This window comes from Bos grunniens, chromosome 22 (assembly GCF_055505025.1).
Source record: "Bos grunniens cultivar Pamir isolate PY7600 chromosome 22, Bosgru_T2T1.0, whole genome shotgun sequence".
Classification (NCBI taxonomy): Eukaryota; Metazoa; Chordata; class Mammalia; order Artiodactyla; family Bovidae; genus Bos; species Bos grunniens.
This window is the reverse complement of record NC_141186.1, coordinates 12,934,113-12,955,038: the sequence shown is the minus strand read 5'-3', so window position 1 is coordinate 12,955,038 and position 20,926 is coordinate 12,934,113. Positions and strand designations below refer to the sequence as shown.

The window sequence follows — 20,926 nt, the reverse complement described above, 5'->3', positions numbered from 1 at the left end:
AGTGCACCATAGAATCTCCAAAATACTTCCATTCTAACAACTGGGAAATTGCGCTGTAATTATGTTTAGGTTTTGTTTCTCCACAAAATACTTTTTTTCCCCACAAAACAACTCTGTCCTTGAGAAGTGCTAAGCATGATGAAAATTTTCGGCAAGGAAGTGAGTTATCTTCAAAGATGAAGATGTACTATGGTGATAGTAAGCCAGAGTGAGGAGCCCTCAGCCTACGGGGCGCTTGTCAAACTGCGGTTGCTCCCCAGCCAAGTGTCCTCCTTCCCACCTCAGCCTCCTGGTCCTGTGCACAAGTTTCTCCACTATTTTTTATTCGTACACATTTAAAATAAAAATCTCAGCCTTTCTTTTGCAAACTTTGGTTCCTTGGGTCTGTATTTAAAAAATAATAAAAAATGGGCTTCAATTTTTTTTTTCTTTCAAATATAAAACTGTGCCAGGGACTATTTGGTGGTGGGGGGTGGTGGGGGATGGTTATATTTCACATGGCATTGGATGGCTAGGAGATTCTGTACTGATTTGAAGCTGAGAGAATTATGGGGTAGTTAGCTGGCCCCAGGCATCAAGTTCATCTGGGACCACCCACCTTTGTAACCAGAATTCCTCCTTTCTCTTTATCTGTCTGCTACCTAGTTGTCCTACAGTTCTCTCCATGACCCGAACTTGCCTGTAGTGGTCTGGGCAGGGTTCCAAAATAACTTTTCCCTCTGTTGTCCCAAAGCCCTCATTCCCTCAGTTTAGTGGTAATGGAAAGGTCCCTTCCATCCATCAAAAGCATTCTGTCTTAAAACTTTTCTCTGTCATTTGGCATTCCATCTCTTATATTATTCATGCATTGAAATCCCAGCTTCACTACATGCTGATTCTGAACAACCTAACCTCTCCCAGGAAATAACAGCTGTTGATATTTCAGCTGATGCTGCCTCCCTGAAACAAGCCTCTGTGCCTAGAAGTCTTGCAAAACCCAAGTGAATAGAGAAGGCTCACCGGATGGTCATGTTTTATGAACCAGAGACATTTTAATGCTCTATACAAAACCAAAGCTACATATCAAGTATCAGAACACAAATGCTTAAAAATTAAATCACATATATTTATACTTTAGAAATCACATTACCTAAAATGGACACAATGATCTCTGAAATGCGGATAGGCCTGGAGATTCCAGATTGCTTCAGTTCATTTGGCTGTCAATCTTCAGAGCATTCTCACTAACCACCTGCATCCTCACATAGGCCCAACAGTCTTATGCAACTGCCAGCTTGAACCCTTAGGTTCAGCAACAGTCCCACCTGCAGGGTGTTCAGGAGCAAGTTCATGAAGCGGTCCAAGTTCACTGAAGTCCAGGGGGGTGAGTTCTCAGGGTCTGCTGAGCCAAACCTCCTTTCATACAGATGAGGAAACCGAGGTCCAGAAGCAGTCCAGAGTTACAACAAAAGTTTGAATACAAAAATTCATGCTCAGTCCACAGCTTGTTACTCTAAAATCATTAGTCTGTATACAGTTTTCTTTATTGTGGGATGGGACCCAAGTTGCTCCCTGAAGAATACACAGTAGAAGGGAAGCACACAGAACGGAAGGGCATTGCAGACCGAAAGGGGAGACTGAACTCCGATACAATGACATATCCAGGAGAGTTCATCCATCCACTAAGCCACAAGCCCGGTTCTGTGAGACAGGATTATTAAGGGAGGGCGAATTACCAGGACAAACAGGCAGAACATGAGTAGTGTAGACTGAGCCTGATGGAGAAAGACTTGCAATATTCTCCTAGGGAACTTGGGGGGTATATCCTGCAGGCAGTGGGGAGTCAAAGGATTATGAACAATGGGATGGCTTTTATGAGAGGATTTCGGGGAAACTCAGGTTAACTCCCAACTTGTTGAGTAGAAGCAGCCATGAGACATGCATGTATGTGGGGATGAATGGCAGCTGGCTAGATATGCAAGAGGCCCGATCTGTGGAATGGGTAAAATAATTAAAACACAGGGATCAGTCACTCACTACAACATTCACTGCATGGCCTCTCTGTGTCCTAAGGTGCGGACGGAAGCTAGGACACAGCCATGAGTGAGACACACAACCTCTGCCTCTTGGAGCTCATGACTAAACTGGAGAGGGAGAGAAAACAGGCACTATAGAGTCATTTCAATGCTACAGAAGAGGAGCAGAGAGTCTCTGAGCACTTAGAAGAGGCTGACCTAGCAGGGGGGCTATGGAAAGCCTCCCTGTGTAAGTGATGCTTGAACCAAATTCTAAAGGATGGCAAGGACTTACCTGTGTGGGGTGGAATAGAGGGTTCCAAGTGGAGAAGACAGCAGCTCAGAGGTGCAAGGAGGAAGGTGGGAAGCAGGTGCAAAGCAAACACACAAAGGCATCAAGGCCCAGAGTGATCCAGGTTAAGACCCGAGAATGGCTTACGGATCCAAGAGATCAGACTGGCTACAGACAAGTCTGGGGAGATAAGGCACAACAGAGGACAAGACCACACCCAGCAATCCTCGACTAAACCAAGAAAATAAGCCTTAAAGCCAGCACCAAATGAGGGGTGCGGAGGGCAGGGTAATCAGCAAGAAAAACGCGGGATAAAACCAGTACATAAATGGAGCTGGACGTCCATGTTTTGATAACAATTCAGGAAAGTGTTTTTTCAGAAAACAGTGATCTCAAAAAAAAGAAAAAAAAGACTTACAAGTATCAAGTAAGCAGACTTAAATCTTAGAAAAATTATATATATATACAAAACTGAAGAAACATCAGTGACAAGAATAATGCAAAATGGTAACCATTAGTGCAATGCTACAAATGCTCATAGCTCTTCACAAACTGTGTTGCAAAGCAGTCTTTGTTTTTTGAATCATCCTTGTGTCAAAAGTATACAAATTTTGTTAAAGTCGACTCCATTACCAGCGATACTTTCACTGGTTTGTTACACAGATTAAAGTCGCGGTGCACCACTCTGTTATTCACCTGTAAGATAAAAGAACAAATTGTCCAAATGAACTGTAAAGCCCTCAAAAGCCTCTTAGTAAAGCCCACCAAAGGTGAGAGCAGAACTCTGACTGCATCAGGAAAAGCAAAGGTCACCCACATCCCAGCGAAGGCAGCGCTGTGGCTGGAAAGAGCACTGAAGTGTGCACAGCGTGCTCGGTCGCTTCAGTCGTGTCCCACACTTTGCAGCTCCATGGGCTGTAGCCCGCCAGGCTCCTCTGTCCATGGGATTCTCCAGGCAAGAATACCGGAATGGGTGGCCAGGCCCTTCTACAGGGGATCTTCCTGCCCCAAGGTTTGAACACTTGCCTCTCACGTCCTCTGCACTGGCAGGTGGGTTCTTTATCACTAGCGCCACCCAGGAAGCCCAAGTGTGCACAGACCTGGGTTCAAGTCTCAGCCTGGCCCTGGTAACATCAGGCAACCGTCTCTGAGCCTTGGTAACTTATGGTACCCTGAAAGGATTGGGTTATGTGATGTCCAAAGCATTCAATAGCTCTATGAATTCCAGGGCTGGTTGTAGGCTCGCCTACATCGGCTGCCTCATGAAGCTGTAAGGGCCTTTAACGCAAAGGTCACATACATTCGTTTTTGGACTTTCTTGCCAGTGTCTACTCAGCAAGGACTTTAAAAATGAAAAGTGTTCATACCATATGACCCAGCAATTCCACTTCTGGGTATATATCTGATAAAAGCAAAAACACTAATTTGAAAAGATACATGCACCCCAATGTTCATAGCAACATTATTTACAATTGCCAAGGTATGGAAGCAACCTAAATGTCTATCATCAGATGAATGGATAAAGAAGATGAGGTATATACACATGCGCACACATGCATACACACACACACACAGACAGAAACACTACTCAGCCATTAAAAAGTGAAACTTTGCCTTTTGCAGCAACATGAATAAACTTGGAGGGTATTATGCTAAGTGAAATAAATCAGAGAAAGATAAATACTGTATATCACCACTTTTAAGTGAAATCTAAAAAATACAACAAACTGGTGAATTAAAAAAAAAAAAAAGAGGGACTTCCCTGGCAGTCCAGTGGGTAAGACTCTGTGCTTCCACTACAGAGGACATGGGTTCAGTCCCTAGAAGGGGAACTAAGGGCCTGCCTGCTGAGTGGCCAGAAGCAGGCTCACAGCTGTAGAGAATAAACTAGAGGTTACCAGTGGGGACAGGAAAGTGGGGAGGGGCAAGATAGGGCTAGGGGTCAAAAAGAGTTCTGGAATTGAAGACGTATGTGAAATGAAGAGTTATAGAAATGAAGACGTGTGTGAAACATTTGAAAATTGTAAAGCACTATAGAATTTAAAGAATCTTTCATTCAATTAAAAAAATAAGCTTTCAATTAAAAAATGAATGCTGTTCAAAAAAGACTTAATGAACACCATTTGGCAAAATAATTTTTCAGTTAGCCTAACTAAAAGGAATTTCTACCTAGGTTAAATCTGTCTTTATTATTATATTCTTGAAACACTGACAAGAAACTATTTTATTAAAGAGAGAAATTGAATAATACAAGAGATTTGGGAATATGGTTGGAATGACTGTCAAAATCATATTTCTTCCCTTTAACACTCCCCCCTCGCCAAAAGCTTACCTCAAAATGAGGTGAAAAAGAATTCTGAAAGCTCTTAAGCATCATATGCAAAGCATTAACATTATATTTTTTTAAAGAAATAAAAATTGTTACCGTACCTTGGGAGGTAAGAAGTAAGTTCATTTAGTAACTAAGTTGTGTCTGACTCTTTGCGACCCTGAGGACTGTACCCCTCCAGGCTTCTGTCCCTGGAATTTCCCAGAGAAGAATACTGGAATGGGTTGCCATTTCCTTCTCCAGGGGATCTTCCTGACCCAGGGATCAAACCTTCTTCTCCTGCGTCTCCTGCGTTGGCAGGTGGATTCTTTACCACTGGGCCACCTGGGAAGCTCCTAAGGAGTAATACTGCGTGATTGTGATTAAGGCACGAGCTCTAAAAGCACTTTGGACTAGAAAGCCCAGGCTGCCACTTTCCTAGCTCTGCATTTGTAACAGGGGATGGGAATCAAAGCACCTGCCAGAGGGCTGTTGAAAAACTTAATGTATTAATATCTGTCAATTGCAAGGAACAGTAACTGGCACAGAGTGAGCTGTTCAGAACGTGCGAGTACTGCTGTTACTGTGCTCATTTACAACCTTTTCTAGTTAGCTCTCTTCAGAGATAAAACGCCCAGATTAAGAAGAAAATAACTCTTTGATCCTGATATGGTAAACCACTATCATCAGGCCCTCCTCCAAACTACAGTGTGTATATAAATCTGCTATAATTCCTGGCCCCTCATTCATTCACTGAACGTTCAGTATTGGCTACAAGCTGGGCAGACAAATGTAAGATAGTATTGGTCCTCAAAGAAGCCCTCCGGTTCTCCCCTCTTCCTGGGGGAGATAAATCAGGCTGGCAGGACCACAGTGCAGGCAGAACTTCCAAGCTCGCTAATAACCAACTCACTCGTGTTCCACTGAATGAAGTGTCACTGTCCGTTCTCCATTGGCGCCTGGCTCAGCCGTGACTTCTGCCACAGCCCTCTAAACTCACCAGCCCACTGGTTACAGGCCACTCCTGAACCCCCCTCATGCTTTCACGGCTGAAGGCAATCTTCTCATGAAGATGTTTTCATCAAGCGCATTAGCTTTAGACTGGATGGAGCGCGTGTTCACTTGGAATCTACTCACTATGGTAAAGAAGTCAGCGAGGTGCCACTTATTCCCATACTGCTTAAAGACTTCAGTCATCTCCTTGATCATCACAGAGCCAGTGCGGGGATCCCGTAAAGCGACATGATCTATAAAGGGAAAAAAAAAAGAACCACTTCATCCATTTCCCCCTCTACTTGTAGCAAACTTGCTCTTTGCTCCATAGTTAAAACCTAGAAAATGGCTTTGAACTGATAATACAGAAACACCGGCATTATGGAAAAGAATCTAAAAAAGAATATATGTGTGGGCTTAGTCGCTCAGTTGTGTCCGATTCTTTATGACCCCATGGACTGTAGATCGCCAAGGCTCTTCTGTCCATGGGGATTTTCCAGGCAAGAATACTGGAGTGGGTTGCCATGCCCTCCTCCACGGGTTCTTCCCAACCCAGGGATCAAACCCAGGTCTTCGTCATTGATGGCTCTCCCCATATGAGCCACCAAGGAAGCATTAAGATGGAGAATCCCCATGGACAGAGGAGTCTGATGGGCTAAAGTCCATGGGGTCGCAAAGAGTTGGACACAACTGAGTGACTAAGCAGAGACAGAAGACTTGTGTGACCAATTGCACACAACCCCTCAAGGGGAAACTTTTAAATATGCATTTTTTATCTAGCTTCAAAGTTTTCAAATATACACTAAAGTGGGAGGGAAAGTTGAATGGCCCCCCCGAATAATCATCCCTCAGATCAGAGTTATCAGTTTTTGTCATATTTGCTTTCCTTATCCCCTTTCTGGGCTTCCTAGGTGGCGCTGGTGGTAAAGAATGCCTGCCAAAGCAAGAGACGTAAGAGACGCAGGTTCAGTCCCTGGGTGGGGAAGATCCCCTGGAGGAGGGCGTGGCAACCCACTCCAGTGTTCTTGCCTGGAGAATCCCATGGACAGAGGAGCCTGGCGGGCTCCAGTCCACGCGTCGAAAAGAGCTGGACACACTGAGTGACTTGGCATGCATGTACACATCCCCTTTCTACCTTTTTATTGCTGACTTTTGCTCTAGCATTTTAAGCTAACCCTAAATATACCCATATGGAATTTATTTGGGGGTATTCAAGGGTTTGACTACTGAAATTATGCTTATTATTCGATTGAAAAACACAAAATACGTCTGTATAGTGTGGAAGGACTGTGAAAATGGCACCCTCTCATAGTAAACCTGGGTTGGAACACAAAAAAACACAGGACATGTTTGCAACATCAGGGTATGCAAAGGTTTCTTACAAAAGGCATACGCCATAAAAGACAAAAGTCAATAAACTGGAGTAAAAACATAAAACGCTTGCTTTGCAGCAGGCAAGAATTCTACTACTGAATCACCACTGAATGCTTATAAAACTTTTGCTTTTTGAAAGACATCTTTAAGAAAAGGAAAAGCCAGTCACAAAGTGGGAGAGAATATTTGTAACTTGTACCAGAGAAAGGACTAGTATTCAGAATATACGTAACTTAATAAGAAAACAACCCAGTGCAATACCGGGCAACAGGAGATGCGTGAATGGCCAACAGGCACGTGAACAGATGGTCCAAAAAAGGCCATACAAATAGAAAGAAAAATATTCTTATTTATTTTTTTTATTTTTGATCATGCCACTGGGCTTGTGGGATCTTAGTCCCCAAACCAGGGATTGAACCTGTGCCCTCAGCAATGAGGGCACGGAGTCCTAACCACTGGACCACCAGGGAGGTCCCTCATTCTTAAATAACCAGTTACTACCAGGCTGTGTGTCCCTGTTGGGCACTGCATGACTTCTCAACTTAGGACACCACAATGGTGCTTGCTCTTTCTCCCATGCACATCAATCTATAAAGCACAGATAATTTTTTTCAGAAAGATTTCTGGGAAGGCCCTGGTGATCCTGTGGTTAAGACTCTGCACTTCCATTGCCAAGGGCCCAGGTTCAATCCAGGGTCGAGGAACTAAGATCCCACAAGCGTCACAGAGAGGCAAAAAAAAAAAAAGGATTTTCAAAAATCAGTAGGAATAACCTAAACCCTCTGGATGAATGTCTATCTTCAAGCCTCACTATCCTACCTGCTTGGGTGGGATATACAATGAAATAATCACTGAATGTAGGCAGCCTCTTCTTCTCTGATCCATCATCCAAGTCCATGGGTTCATCATCTGTTTCAACACCACTGTCTCTTCTCTCTGTTTTTTGAGGAATGAAAATACAAACTACAATAATATACCATTGACATGAATAACCTTTAATAAAAGTCACAAGAAGCTTGTATCTCCACAAGAGAAATAATTAAAACCAAAGTTACATAAATCAGAAATTAGTCCCACAAGCCAACTAGAATCACATGAATGATGGGACATCCCCCAGAAAATTGTCCACCTCTCCCCTAGAATTTGAGGCTCTCAGATACACCTAATGATTTTAATGGCTTAGACCTTCCTCAACTCCCATGGATGGAGGAGACTGGTAGGCTGCAGTCCATGGGGTCGCTAAGAGTCGGGCACGACTGAGCGACTTCACTTTCACTTTTCACTTTCATGCATTGGAGAAGGAAATGGCAACCCACTCCAGTATTCTTGCCTGGAGAATCCCAGGGACAGAGGAGCCTGGTGGGCTGCCATCTATGGGGTCGCACAGAGTTGGACACGACTGAAGCGACTTAGCAGCAGCAGCAGCAGCAGACCTTCCTCAGACTAAATTAACCATCCTAGCCAGGTAAGCTGTCACTCCATCCCTTTCTCCCAGCTCAAAGTCCCTAGTATGCTATATAATGTAAGATACATCAGCTAAGGGTCTGAGGTATCTTCAGTTATATTATTTAATATAATTATTAAAAAATAATTTTTTAAAACTTACTTTTCTTTCCTCAATCATCAACATGAGAATTTTCTGGAAAGAGAATGATACAAAGACATCTCCACTTACCTCCTCTGCAAGCCTGGATTATAAAGATTTTTGGTTTCTCTTGAAGTGCTGGACAATTTTTATTGTTAAACATTTCAAAAATGTCTTCCAGGCTGACTTTTTCACCGTCTTTCATTTTGATAAAACCTTCTTCTCCATGGGACATAAGAGTAACAAGGCAACAGCCAATGTCATCTTTAAATTCATTTAGTTCATCACGAAATGATGTTATTTTTCCAAGTAAGTCCTATAAAATAACATATTAAAAAAGAACTGTATATACATATATATTATATATGTATAATATATAATACAGATAACATATTAAAAAAGAAGTAGAAAAAAACAGAAATCCCAGAGATGGCTTCTTCACAAAGTGAATCAATGAGATGACAAATATGAAAATACCTACATCTCTTATAGTGTCAGTATTACTTATCACTTCCCTTTTGGTTGCTATCAGACTTCGTATGATTTATTCTTTTACCAATGGTGGTTCTTGTTTGACAAAATTATGGTGCTTCTGATTCTCTACCACAAAACATAAGAAAACTACAGTTCCCCAAAGAATTAATGTATTTAAATGCTGCATTATTAACTTATTTTATTGATTTATTTTTAATTAATTAATTTATTTTAATTGGAGGCTAATTACCTTACAATATTATAGTGGTTTCTGTCATACATTGACATGAAACAGCCATGGGTGTACATGTGTTTAACTTATTTTAATATAAAAATTATTTTATAAAATTAATACCCTCAGTAAGCTAGAAATGGCAAGGAATGGAGGAGTCTACCCAATCATATCCACTTGCCAGAATCTATCAAGAGGCATCAGCAGAATCAATGCCCCTATAAAGACAAGCAAGAGAGGAATGGCTGCTCTCACCATGTTGTAACAAAGATCCTGGCCATTTCAATACAGTACAGCAAAAGTTAAATGAGGTATAAATACTGGAAACAAAGACTCATTGCTGCTAAGTCACTTCAGTCGTGTCCGACCCTGTGCGACCCCATAGACGGCAGCCCACCAGGCTCCCCTGTCCCTGGGATTCTCCAGGCAAGAACACTGGAGTGTGTTGCCATTTCCTTCTCCAATGCATGAAACTGAAAAGTGAAAGTGAGGTCGCTCAGCCGTGTCGGACCCTCAGCGACCCCATGGACTGCAGGCTTCCAGGCTCCTCCATCCATGGGATTTTCCAGGCAAGAGTACTGGAGTGGGGTGCCAAAGACTCATTACTTACAAATAATATGACTTTCTAGAAATATATTCAATTAAAACCTACTAAAAGTAGAGATCTGCAAGTTGACCAGATACAAACTTAATTTACAAAGACCTTGGTTCAGTTCAGTCGCTCAGTCATGTCCAACTCTTTGCGACCCCATGAATCGCAGCACACCAGGCGTCCCTGTCCATCACCAACTCCCGGAGTTCACTCAGACTCACGTCCATCGAGTCAGTGATGCCATCCAGCCATCTCATCCTCTGTCGTCTCCTTCTCCTCCTGCCCCCAATCCCCCCCCAGCATCAGAGTCTTTTCCATTGAGTCAACTCTTCGAATGAGGTGGCCAAAGTATTGGAGTTTCAGCTTCAGCATCATTCCTTCCAAAGAACACCCAGGGCTGATCTCCTTTAGAATGGACTGGTTGGATCTCCTTGCAGTCCAAGGGACTCTCAAGAGTCTTCTCCAACACCACAGTTCAAAAGCATCAATTCTTCAGCACTCAGCCTTCTTCACAGTCCAACTCTCACATCCATACATGACCACAGGAAAAACCATAGCCTTGACTAGACGGACCTTTGTTGGCAAAGTAATGTCTCTGCTTTTGAATATGCTATCGAGGTTGGACATAACTTTCCTTCCAAGGAGTAAGCGTCTTTTAATTTCATGGCTGCAGTCACCATCTGCAGTGATTTTGGAGCCCAAAAAAATAAAGTCTGACACTGTTTCCACTGTTTCCCCATCTATTTCCCAGGAAGTGATGGGACCGGATGCCATGAACTTCGTTTCCTGAATGTTGAGCTTTAAGCCAACTTTTTCACTCTCCACTTTCACTTTCATCAAGAGGCTTTTTAGTTCCTCTTCACTTTCTGCCATAAGGGTGGTGTCATCTGCATATCTGAGGTTATTGATATTTCTCCCGGCAATGTTGATTCCAGCTTGTGCTTCATCCAGCCCAGCACTTCTCATGATGTACTCTGCATATAAGTTAAATAAGCAGGGTGGCAATATACAGCCTTGACGTACTCCTTTTCCTATTTGGAACCAGTCTGTTGTTCCATGTCCAGTTCTAACTGTTGCTTCCTGACCTGCATACAGATTTCTCAAGAGGCAGGTCAGGTGGTCTGGTATTCCCATCTCTTTCAGAATTTTCCACAGTTTATTGTGATCCACACAGTCAAAGGCTTTGGCATAGTCAATAAAGCAGAAATAGATGTTTTTCTGGAACTCTCTTGCTTTTTCCATGATCCAGCGGATGTTGACAATTTGATCTCTGGTTCCTCTGCCTTTCCTAAAACCAGCTTGAATATCAGGAAGTTCACGGTTCACATATTGCTGAAGCCTGGCTTGGAGAATTTTGAGCATTACTTTACTAGCATGTGAGATGAGCGCAATTGTGCAGTAGTTTGAGCATTCTTTGGCATTGCCTTTCTTTGGGATTAGAATGAAAACTGACCTTTTCCAGTCCTGTGGCCACTGCTGAGTTTTCCAAATTTGCTGGCATATTGAGTGCAGCACTTTGACAGCATCATCTTTCAGGATTCGAAATAGCTCAACTGGAATTCCATCATCTCCACTAGCTTTGTTTGTAGTGATGTTTTCTAAGGCCCACTTGACTTCACATTCCAGGATGTCTGGCTCTACGTCAGTGAGCACACCATCGTGATTATCTGGGTCGTGAAGATCTTTTTTGTACAGTTCTTCTGTGTACTCTTGCCACCTCTTCTTGATATCTTCTGCTTCTGTTAGGTCCATACCATTTCTGTCCTTTATTGAGCCCATCTTTGCATGAAATGTTCCCTTGGTATCTCTAATTTTCTTGAAGAGATCTCTAGTCTTTCCCATTCTGTTGTTTTCCTCTATTTCTTTCCATTGATCGCTGAGGAAGGCTTTCTTATCTCTTCTTGCTATTCTTTGGAACTCTGCATTCAGATGCTTATATCTTTCCTTTTCTCCTTTGCTTTTCGCTTCTCTTCTTTTCACCGCTATTTGTAAGGCCTCCCCAGACAGCCATTTTGCTTTTTTGCATTTCTTTTCCATGGGGATGGTCTTGATCCCTGTCTCCTGTACAATGTCATGAACCTCATTCCATAGTTCATCAGGCACTCTATCTATCAGATCTAGGCCCTTAAATCTATTTCTCACTTCCACTGTATAATCATAAGGGATTTGATTTAGGTCATACCTGAATGGTCTAGTGGTTTTCCCTACTTTCTTCAATTTAAGTCTGAATTTGGTAATAAGGAGTTCATGATCTGAGCCACAGTCAGCTCCTGGTCTTGTTACAAAGATCTAGAGTTCCCTAATTACCCAGGAATAAAACATTTAAACTGGATAATGGAAAAGGGATCCTTTGAAGGTCATAACAAAAGTAAAACATTACCTAGGAATAAACCTAACAAGAAATGAACATTATCTAAGTGAATAAAATTATTTAAAAAATCTTCAGTGAAGAGGCAACATAAAATATGACAGCCTGAAGTTTCTGATCGAGATGACTCAATACTATTAATTTGTCAATTAACTCCAAATTAATCTCTAGTCAATGTCATATGAGTTAAAACCTCAAGGGATTTCTGTGAAACTGGATGGTTCTCAAGGTCACAGAAAACAGATGCTCAGGAATAGCAAGGTACTGAAGAATAGCAAAGAACATTCAGAAGTAAGAAACAAAGGCAAACAAATAAAAACAAACAAAAAAAACAATGAACGGGAGGTAGATCATCTCAGCTGTCCAAAAGCACTATAAAATCAGGGTGAACAAAACATGGATATAGCAGCATGTTGCTGCCGCTGCTAAGTTGCTTGTCTTGTCCAACTCTGTGCGACCCCATAGACAGCAGCCCACCAGGCTCCGCCATCCCTGGGGTTCTCCAGGCAAGAACACTGGAGTGGGTTGCCATTTCCTTTTCCAGTGCATGAAAATGAAAAGTGAAAGTGAAGTCGCTCAGTCGTGTCCGACTCTTTGCAACTCCATGGACTGCAGCCTACCTGGCTCCTCCATCACCAGCATAAGTATAAACAAATATATGAATACATATTTTAGAATCCAGAAATCAATCCAAATACACATACAGGGATTTAATATATGACAAGAATGGAATTTCATGTATGTGGGGAAAGGATGTATCACCAACAAATGAGAACTGGCTTGGAAATAAAGTTAGACCTCCCACCTCACTGTTTCAGTGAGCAGAAGGCTAACCTTAACTATAAAGATATTATAGAAAAATAATTTAAAAAATGTTTAACTGGGGGGCTTCCCTCTTGGCTCAGTGGTAAAGAATACGCCTGCCAATGCAAAAGATCAGGGTCTGACACCTGATCTGGGAACCCACATGCCAAGGAGCAACTATACCCATCTGCCACAACTACTGAGCCTGTGCTCCAGAGCCCGGGAGCCCCCGCACTGAAACCCACATGCCCTAGAGCCTGTGCTCTGCAACAAGAGAAGTCACAGCAGTGAGAAGTCCACGCCCTGCAACCAAAAGTAGCCCCGCTCACTGCAACTAGAGAAAGCCTGCACAGCAACGAAGACCCAGGGCGGCCAAAAATAAATAATAAATTTTAAGCTGGGAAATCATGGGGTTTAATCAAGACAGAAAAACCAAGAAGCTGACAAAAAGAAAGACTGACAAGTTTACAGCAAAAACTTCCATATGACTTGAGGCAACAAAAAGTCAAAAGGCAAGTAACAAGGCAGGAGAAAAATATCTGCAGTCTATTTTGTCTAAAATTCAGCAAAAAGAACTACAGAATAAGAAAAGAAAATCCAGTAAGAAAAAAGGGCAAAGGATATAAACAGGTAATTCACAGAAGGGAAAATAATGACCAAAAGATGTTCAACCATGCTACTACAGTCAAGAAAATGAAAGTGAAATAATTTTACCAGTAAGATTGCTAATTATTTACAAATAAATGTTGACAGGATGTAGAGAAAGAAGTTACTTCTGGACCTTTGGGAGAATAAACCAGAAAAACATTGGCAATTATCTGTCACCTGAATGGAAAAGATGGATTTAAAAAAAAATCACATAACACAGAAGAAATTCTGGTACAATCCATGGAAAACATGAAGGAGTCTGCTTTTAACTTTGAAACAAAATCTAAATTTATCGAGTACTTACTATAGGCCAGCTATTATCCTGAGAACTTTAACATAAAGCAGTTCATTTCATCCTGACCCCAGCCCTACATAATAAATTAGAGAGAAGAAAGCCGTCCATTAATTTCAGGCAGAATTTCTAGACAATTACCCTGCTATGGACATTTTGTGTCAGGAACTCTTTGCCTTGGGGGCTGTCCTGTGCATCCTCATATGTTCAGCCACACCCTCGGTTCTACCTTGGCATCTACACTAATGCCAACAGTACCCTCCAACGATGAAAAACAAAAACGTCTCTGTGCACTGGCATGAGTGCACGCTGAGTCATGTCCGACTCTGTGATCCCGTGGACTGTGGTCCGCCAGGCTCCTCTGTCAGTGGGACTCTCTAGCCGAGAATACTGGAGTGGGTTGCCATTTCCTTTTCGTGGGGATCTTTCCAACCCAGGGATCGAACCCGCGTCTCTTGTGTCTCCTGCATTGGCAGGTGGGTTCTTTACTGCTGTGCTACCTGGGAAGCCCAAAAATGTCTCCAGACAGTGTCAGAAGTAGCCCCCAGGGGGGACAAAGTCACCCCCAGTTGAGGATTAGACTAACAACTGGTAAGAGACAGGACTCCACCCCTGTTGGCCTGTGCTGTTTTCCTGGTCCTCCTGCTATGCTGTTCCTTCATATTCACTAGCAATGACTCCTGGGGTCTATGAAGGACTCTCCTCTGTTACTAATCCAAAGCATGGGCAGGGCTAGACCTGGACTCAGCTGCAGGCAGAGGGTCACAATGAAGCTCCCACCCATCCACCACCGCTCTTCCCCTTCATCTTCTTCTCTGTCATCTAGTTAAATCACAATGCAGTTTTGCCCAGGGCTCTCAGTAATCCCTCTCCATACCTGCTCAATGCAAACTTCCAAAGAAAAGCAAGGAGAGATAAGAAAGCCTTCCTCAGTGATCAATACAAAGAAACACGGAAACAACAGAATGGGAAAGACTAGAGAGCTCTTCAAGAAAATTAGAGACACTAAGGGAATATTTCATGCAAAGATGGGCACAATAAAGGACAGAAACGGTATGGACCTAACAGAAGCAGAAGATATTAAGAGGAGGTGGCAAGAATACACAGAAGAACTGTACAAAAAAGATCTTCACGACCCAGATAATCACGATGGTGTGATCACTCAACTAGAGCCAGACCTCCTGGAATGTGAAGTCAAGTGGGCCTTAAGAAGCATCACTACGAACAAAGCTAGTAGAGGTGATGGAATTCCAGTTGAGCTATTCCAAATCCTAAAAGATGATGCTGTGAAAGTGCTGCACTCAACATGCGAGCAAATTTTGAAAATACAGCAGTGGCCACAACTGGAAAAGGTCAGTTTTCATTCTAATCCCAAAGAGAGGCAATGCCAAAAAATGTTCAAAATACTGCACAATTGCACTCATCTCACAGGATAGCAAAGTAATGCTCAAAATACTCCAAGCCAGGCTTCAACAGTATGTGAACTGAAAACTTCCAGACGTTCAAGCTGGATTTAGAAAAGGCAGAGGAACCAGAAATCAAATTGCCAACATCTGTTGGATCATCAAAAAAGCAAGAGAGTTCCAGAAAAACATCTGCTTTATTGACTGTGCCAAAGCCTTTGACTGTGTGGATCACAACAAACTGTGGAAAAATTCTTAAAGAGATGGGAGTACCAGACCACCTTACATGCCTCCTGAGAAATCTGTATGCATGTCAAGAAGCAACAGTTTGAACCACACATGGAACAGCAGACTGGTTCCAAATTGGGAAAGGTGTACATCAAGGCTGTATATTGTCATCCTGCTTATTTAACTTATATGCAGAGTACATCATGTGAAATGCCAGGCTAGATGAAGCACAAGCTGTAATCAAGATTGCCAGGAGAAATATCAATAACTTCAGATATGCAGATGACACCACCTTATGGCAGAAAGTGAAGAAAAACTAAAGAGCCTCTCGATGAAAGTGAAAAAGGAGAATGAAAAAGCTGGCTTAAAACTCAACATTCAAAAAATGGAGATCATGGCATCCGGTCCCATCACTTCATGGCAAATAGATGGGGAAACAATGGAAACAGTGACAGACTTTATTTTCTTGGATTCCAAAATCACTGTGGATGGTGACTACAGCCATGAAATTAAAAGACACTAGATCCTTGGAATGAAAGTTATGACCAACCTAGATAGCATATTAAAAAGTAGAGACGTTTACTTTGCCAACAAAAGTCCATCTAGTCAAAGCTATGTTTTTTCCAGTTGCCATGTATGGATGTGAGAGTTGGACTATAAAGAAAGCTGAGCGGGGAAGAATTGATGCTTTTGAACTGTGGTGTTAGAGAAGACTCTTGTAAGTCCCCCTTGGACGGCAAGGAGATCAAACCAGTCAATCCTAAAGGAAATCAATCTTGAATATTCATTGGAAGAGCTGATGCTGAAGCTGAAACTCCAATACTTTGGCCACCTGATGCAAAGAGCTAACTCATTGGAAAAGACCCTGATGCTGGGAAAGATTGAAGGCAAAAGGAGAAGAGGATGACAGAGGATGAGATGGTTGGATGGCATCACCAACTCAATGGACATGAGTTTGAGCAAGCTCCAGGAGTTGGTGATGGACAAGGAAGTCTGGCATGCTGCAGTCCATGGGGTCGCAAAGAGTCGGACATGACTGAGCAACTGAACTGAACGGAACACGACAAAAGCTCCTACATCCATAAGGGAAGCTCGGTTAGATTTCATCAGGACATTCAGGTCCATCACCCAGCAGGCCCTGGTTCTAACCAGGTAATAAAACTCAGTTTTTTTAAAGAAGAAAAGAAGATTATAATATCCAAGCTACAAATTTTCCTTTTCTTTTTTTGCCATGTCACAGGACATGTGGGATCTTCGTTACTGACCAGGGATGGAACCCGAGCTCCCTGCAGTGGAAGCACAGAGTCTTAACCAATGGACCACCAGGAGAGTCCCAAGCTACAAATGTTCACTTTTGTTTTTAACTTGGTACCATTTTGTCAGGATCGATGCACAACGTCGGTTCGAACTTGCACTCCTTAAGCCAATCCTTCATCAGTTGGACATCCTGGTGAGCTCCTAGCCTGTTCTTCTTCACACACATGAGGAAGGCCTTCCGCCTGCCACTTAGGTCGTAACGGTACTGTTTGCAAGGAAAGCCAAGAAACAATGTTAAAACCAAACTGAATCCAAATGTGCCTTATATGTGAAACGAGTTTAACACTGACTACCTCTCTCGTCATGACTTCCTTTATAATTCTTTCAAATACCTCTGTCAAACTTGGACCAACAGGCAATCTCATCTCTAAATCCTATACATAGCCATAACTACGTTTAAGGAAAGTGGGAAATGGTAAATGACATAACTACATGGTGTAAAGAAAACGCAGTTATGGAAATCCAGAAGGTGGGGTATTCTACAGGACAAATAACCTGGCTTCATCAACAAACAAGAGAAGAGGTTAAAGGAAAGGTATTGTAAATAAAGAGTGTTAAAAGACAGGCCTTCAAATGTATTTGTTTGAATCAGAGCCTAACTCAAGCAAGCCAACTGTACAAGGCACTGGAAGCAGCCAAGGACATCTGTAGGCTAACTGCATCTCTACCGAGATGAGGGCGTTTGTTTCTAGGCTTGCTAAATACATACTCAGGTATTGTATGTATGAAAGTGATAAGATATCCACGTGTGGGAGAGGGTTGCTTTAAAATAACAGGGTCGAGGGAGCAGATGAAACAAGATTGGCTACATGGCTAATTGTTGAAGTAGGGCTCTAGGAAGGCGGGGCTGGAGTTTGGGGATTCATTTTTCTCTTCTACTTTAGCTTATGTTTTAAATGTTCATAATAAAACAAACAGAAGAGAGTCAGAAGCCAGCAATTTATGTAGTTGCACAAGGCCAAACAACCTGCGGTGCCCTGATCTGTAAAATGGAGATACTAACCATACTTACCTAATTCGGTTCATGCATGCAAAGTGGTTTTAACTGGCGAATATTTTGCTTTTTCTATTTATAACAGAAAGCAGAAAGATGTGACCACTTGAGACAACCACAGATGTTCATTTTCAGCCCAACAAAAGCAGCACAAAAACCTTCAAATGGTGTCTAAATACTATCTGAACTGATTAAGTGTGTGCGTGCACTAAGTTGCTCAGTCGTGTCCAACTCTGCAACCCCATGAACTGTAGCCTGTCAGACTCCGCTGTCCATGGGGATTCTCCAGGCAAGAATACTGGAGTGGGTTGCCATTTCGTACTCCTGGGGATCTTTCCCACTCAAGGATCTAACCCACATCTCTTGCATCTTCTGCATTGCAGACGGATTCTTTACCACTTGAGCCGGCAGGGAAGCCAGCTAACATGCAGCATTAGAATAAAAGTCCAGATACTTACCAATTCACCGTCCACACAGTCATAGCTTCTCTTTAGAATCTTTCGTGGAATCACTGAATGAATTTTCGTGGAAAGACAAAACAGAAAAGAGCATTTTTTTTTTCACTTTTCTCTTTTTAATTATGATCTGTAGTGGTTCCTGTTAACAGAAAGCAACTCTCAAGAAAAACAGTCGCCTCTTTTGTTTTGGGGCCCAGCAGGCTTCAATCTCGTTTCAGAACAGGTTTCCAGGATCATGAAAACCCTCTCCCAAACTCATGAGAACAGAAACTTAACAGAACTCCTTTAGTCCTCAGTCAGGTTCAGAGGCAGGGAGAGGCAGGCCAGAGATGAAAAGGATAAGGACCAATGAGCATTACTGAACATGAACCTCCAGAAAAGGAGACCAAGGCTCTGATAAAGAGACAAATGAAGTTAAAGACCCCATTTGATGTTTTAATTAAACAAACAGCATTCAAATATTTTGGAGGTACCTACAGTGTGCAGTCATGATACTGTGTAGTTTGGTTGGTTCTGAAAAACCAAAAAAAAAAAAAACCACCCACTTTACCAAGTGCAAGAGATTCACAGTCTAAAGCATGATAACTAAGCATGGAGAGACAGTATAAGAGCTGTGCAGATGCAGTCAAAGGAGAATCAAAGGCTTCCCGGGGCCAGTATTCTACCCACAGGCCATGTTTTGTGGTGGTTTTCGGTGGTCACCCATTACAAATTCAAATGTCAGCAAAGCAACATACTTGGAACTCAATCAGATCATAAGCACGGGAGAACAGACCCCAGCCATAGTATATTTTGGTGTGTACCTCAACACGTCCAATCTAAGTGCTACTTTCTCTTTCTCCTCTTTCTCACTCTCTCTTTCATCTCTCTACATAAGTATACACAAACTGCCTCATATATTATACACACATACAGTTGTTAAATTTACCAGGGGAAACCCTAACCTCCCCCAGCTTGGTACGTTTCCTGCTCCTAAACCACATCTTCCCAGATTTATGGCAAATGTTCTAACGGTATATTCAAACACTGAGTTTCTCACTGCATCATCTAAAAACCTTCTCCATCATAACCACCCGGAGGTAAGTGTTCAAAAATGCACCTCAGTCTTGCTGAGTCAATCTGGATTTCTCAGCCCGTCCCAGAATGGTAAACCCTGATGGCTGCTTTGGACTGGTCACTTGGATTCCGTGCCTGGGAACTCTCTCTCTTCTTCCCGCTGACTCCCGGGCTCCCACCCTCCGCCGCTGGTTCTCTCCGTCCCTCGAGGCCCTCGTCCTTCTTGCTCCGCCTCCCCCAACGCCCATCACTGATACTCTGTCCCCCGCCGCTCACCTGGGCTCCGGGGCCAAACCCGGCCCTCACCTAGGGTCCTCCCCTCGCCAGTCTCCCCCTCCCTAGTTCAGTACCCACCCCACCCCCGCCCCTGCCCCAATCCAGGAATCCCCGGGCGGCGGGGGCCAAACCCCGCGGTCCCGAGCACCCCCTCCTCCGGGAATCCCCGCGCACTCACCAGGGCAGTCGGTGGGGGCGCTCTGCCAGCGCGGCAGCAGGTCTGCGCGGGGTAGCAGCTCCAGCACCTGGACAAGGACGCGCTTGGCGACGGCCGCCGGGTAGTAGTGCTTGGCAAGAAGCTTGGCCAGCCCCGACGGGCTGTGGCCCTCCAGCTCCAGCTTCACCTGGCTCACGGGCGGCTCCACTTTCTTAAGGTGGTCGCGGAAGCTGCGCAGCTCCTGCGAGGAAAGCAAGTCCAGGGTCTCCTGCAAGCGGCTCTGCAGCTCCTCTGTGGTCGGCGAGATCTTCGGAGGCGCCGGCTGACCGTCTGACCCCGAGCGCCGGCCGCTTCCCAGGCTCCCCTCCATTGTCCCCCAGCGATGCTGAAGCGCCCGGGCAGAAGAGACCTATCTGAACCCCGCGCGCCACACACGCCTCCCGCTTCTCCTCTTTGTTTTGAAAACTGGAGGCGTTTCCGCTCGCCCAGCGAGCCTGACCAGGGCGGCCTGGAAGCTCCCGCCTTCCCCGCGCTGGCCCAGGCCCCGCCCCCGACCCGGAGCCACGCCCCGCTCCGCCCACAAGAGTTCGTCCACGGTTTAACCCTTGGAGCCTGGGTTGGGAAGGCTGAGTGGTGCCCGCCCGGCAAGGCTCCTACATGGTTCTCTGCCTTGGCAGCACGTTAGAATCGCTAGGGGGACTTTTGACATTACTCACGCCCAGGCCACAACCTAACCTGATTACACTAGACCCTCTGGGTGGCCGACCCAGGTACTAGTGGTTTTTAAAGCTTCCCAGGTGATTCCAACCTGCAGCCAAGTTTGAGAACCACCGATCTTAGAGCGTCTATCAGCTACCTAAGCCAGTCCCCAAGGAGCAGGGGAAAACTTGGAAACTGAAAAAACACCTACAGATTATGGAATCGAGCCAGCTTTTTTAGGGGACTTGGTGACAAAGCGAGTTTTTTTAGAGGACCTGGTGACAAAAAACTAGTAATTTGAAGGCAGTAAGATGTCGGAAATGCACTGTTCAGCCTGAGGGGTGTGAAAGGAGCACTGCCTTGGGGAGCACTTCGCAGCTTT

The 20,926-nt window shown here is 43.8% G+C and overlaps 1 protein-coding gene across 2 annotated transcripts; it reads right to left on the bottom strand.

Moving 5' to 3' along the window:
* Positions 1-1,006: 1,006 nt before the first annotated feature.
* LOC147348067 (caspase-14-like) lies at positions 1,007-20,396 on the bottom strand. Of its 2 annotated transcripts, XM_086366000.1 has the most exons (7): positions 19,867-20,396; positions 18,357-18,409; positions 16,960-17,109; positions 8,637-8,862; positions 7,781-7,897; positions 5,732-5,841; positions 1,007-2,982 (listed from the first exon to the last, which is right to left on the bottom strand). In XM_086366000.1, exons 1-7 carry the CDS (start codon positions 20,213-20,215, stop codon positions 2,881-2,883), a joined length of 1,107 nt encoding a protein of 368 aa, XP_086222126.1. In that variant the 5' UTR covers positions 20,216-20,396; the 3' UTR covers positions 1,007-2,880. The 2 variants fall into 2 exon arrangements, with proteins under 2 accessions (XP_086222126.1, XP_086222127.1); XM_086366001.1 differs by lacking the exon at positions 16,960-17,109.
* Positions 20,397-20,926: the final 530 nt, after the last annotated feature.

What these genes read in the sequence shown, in the direction of transcription:
- LOC147348067 (XM_086366000.1), bottom strand. Translation starts at nt 20,215, where the DNA reads ATGGAGGGGAGCCTGGGAAGCGGCCGGCGCTCGGGGTCAGACGGTCAG. An exon ending in GCATCGATCCTGACAAAATG is followed by an intron (nt 8,863 to 16,959) that starts GTACCAAGTTAA and finishes GTTATTTTATAG; the next exon opens with GACTTACTTGGAAAAATAAC. An exon ending in TGTATATCCCACCCAAGCAG is followed by an intron (nt 5,842 to 7,780) that starts GTAGGATAGTGA and finishes TTCCCTTTATAG; the next exon opens with ATCATGTCGCTTTACGGGAT.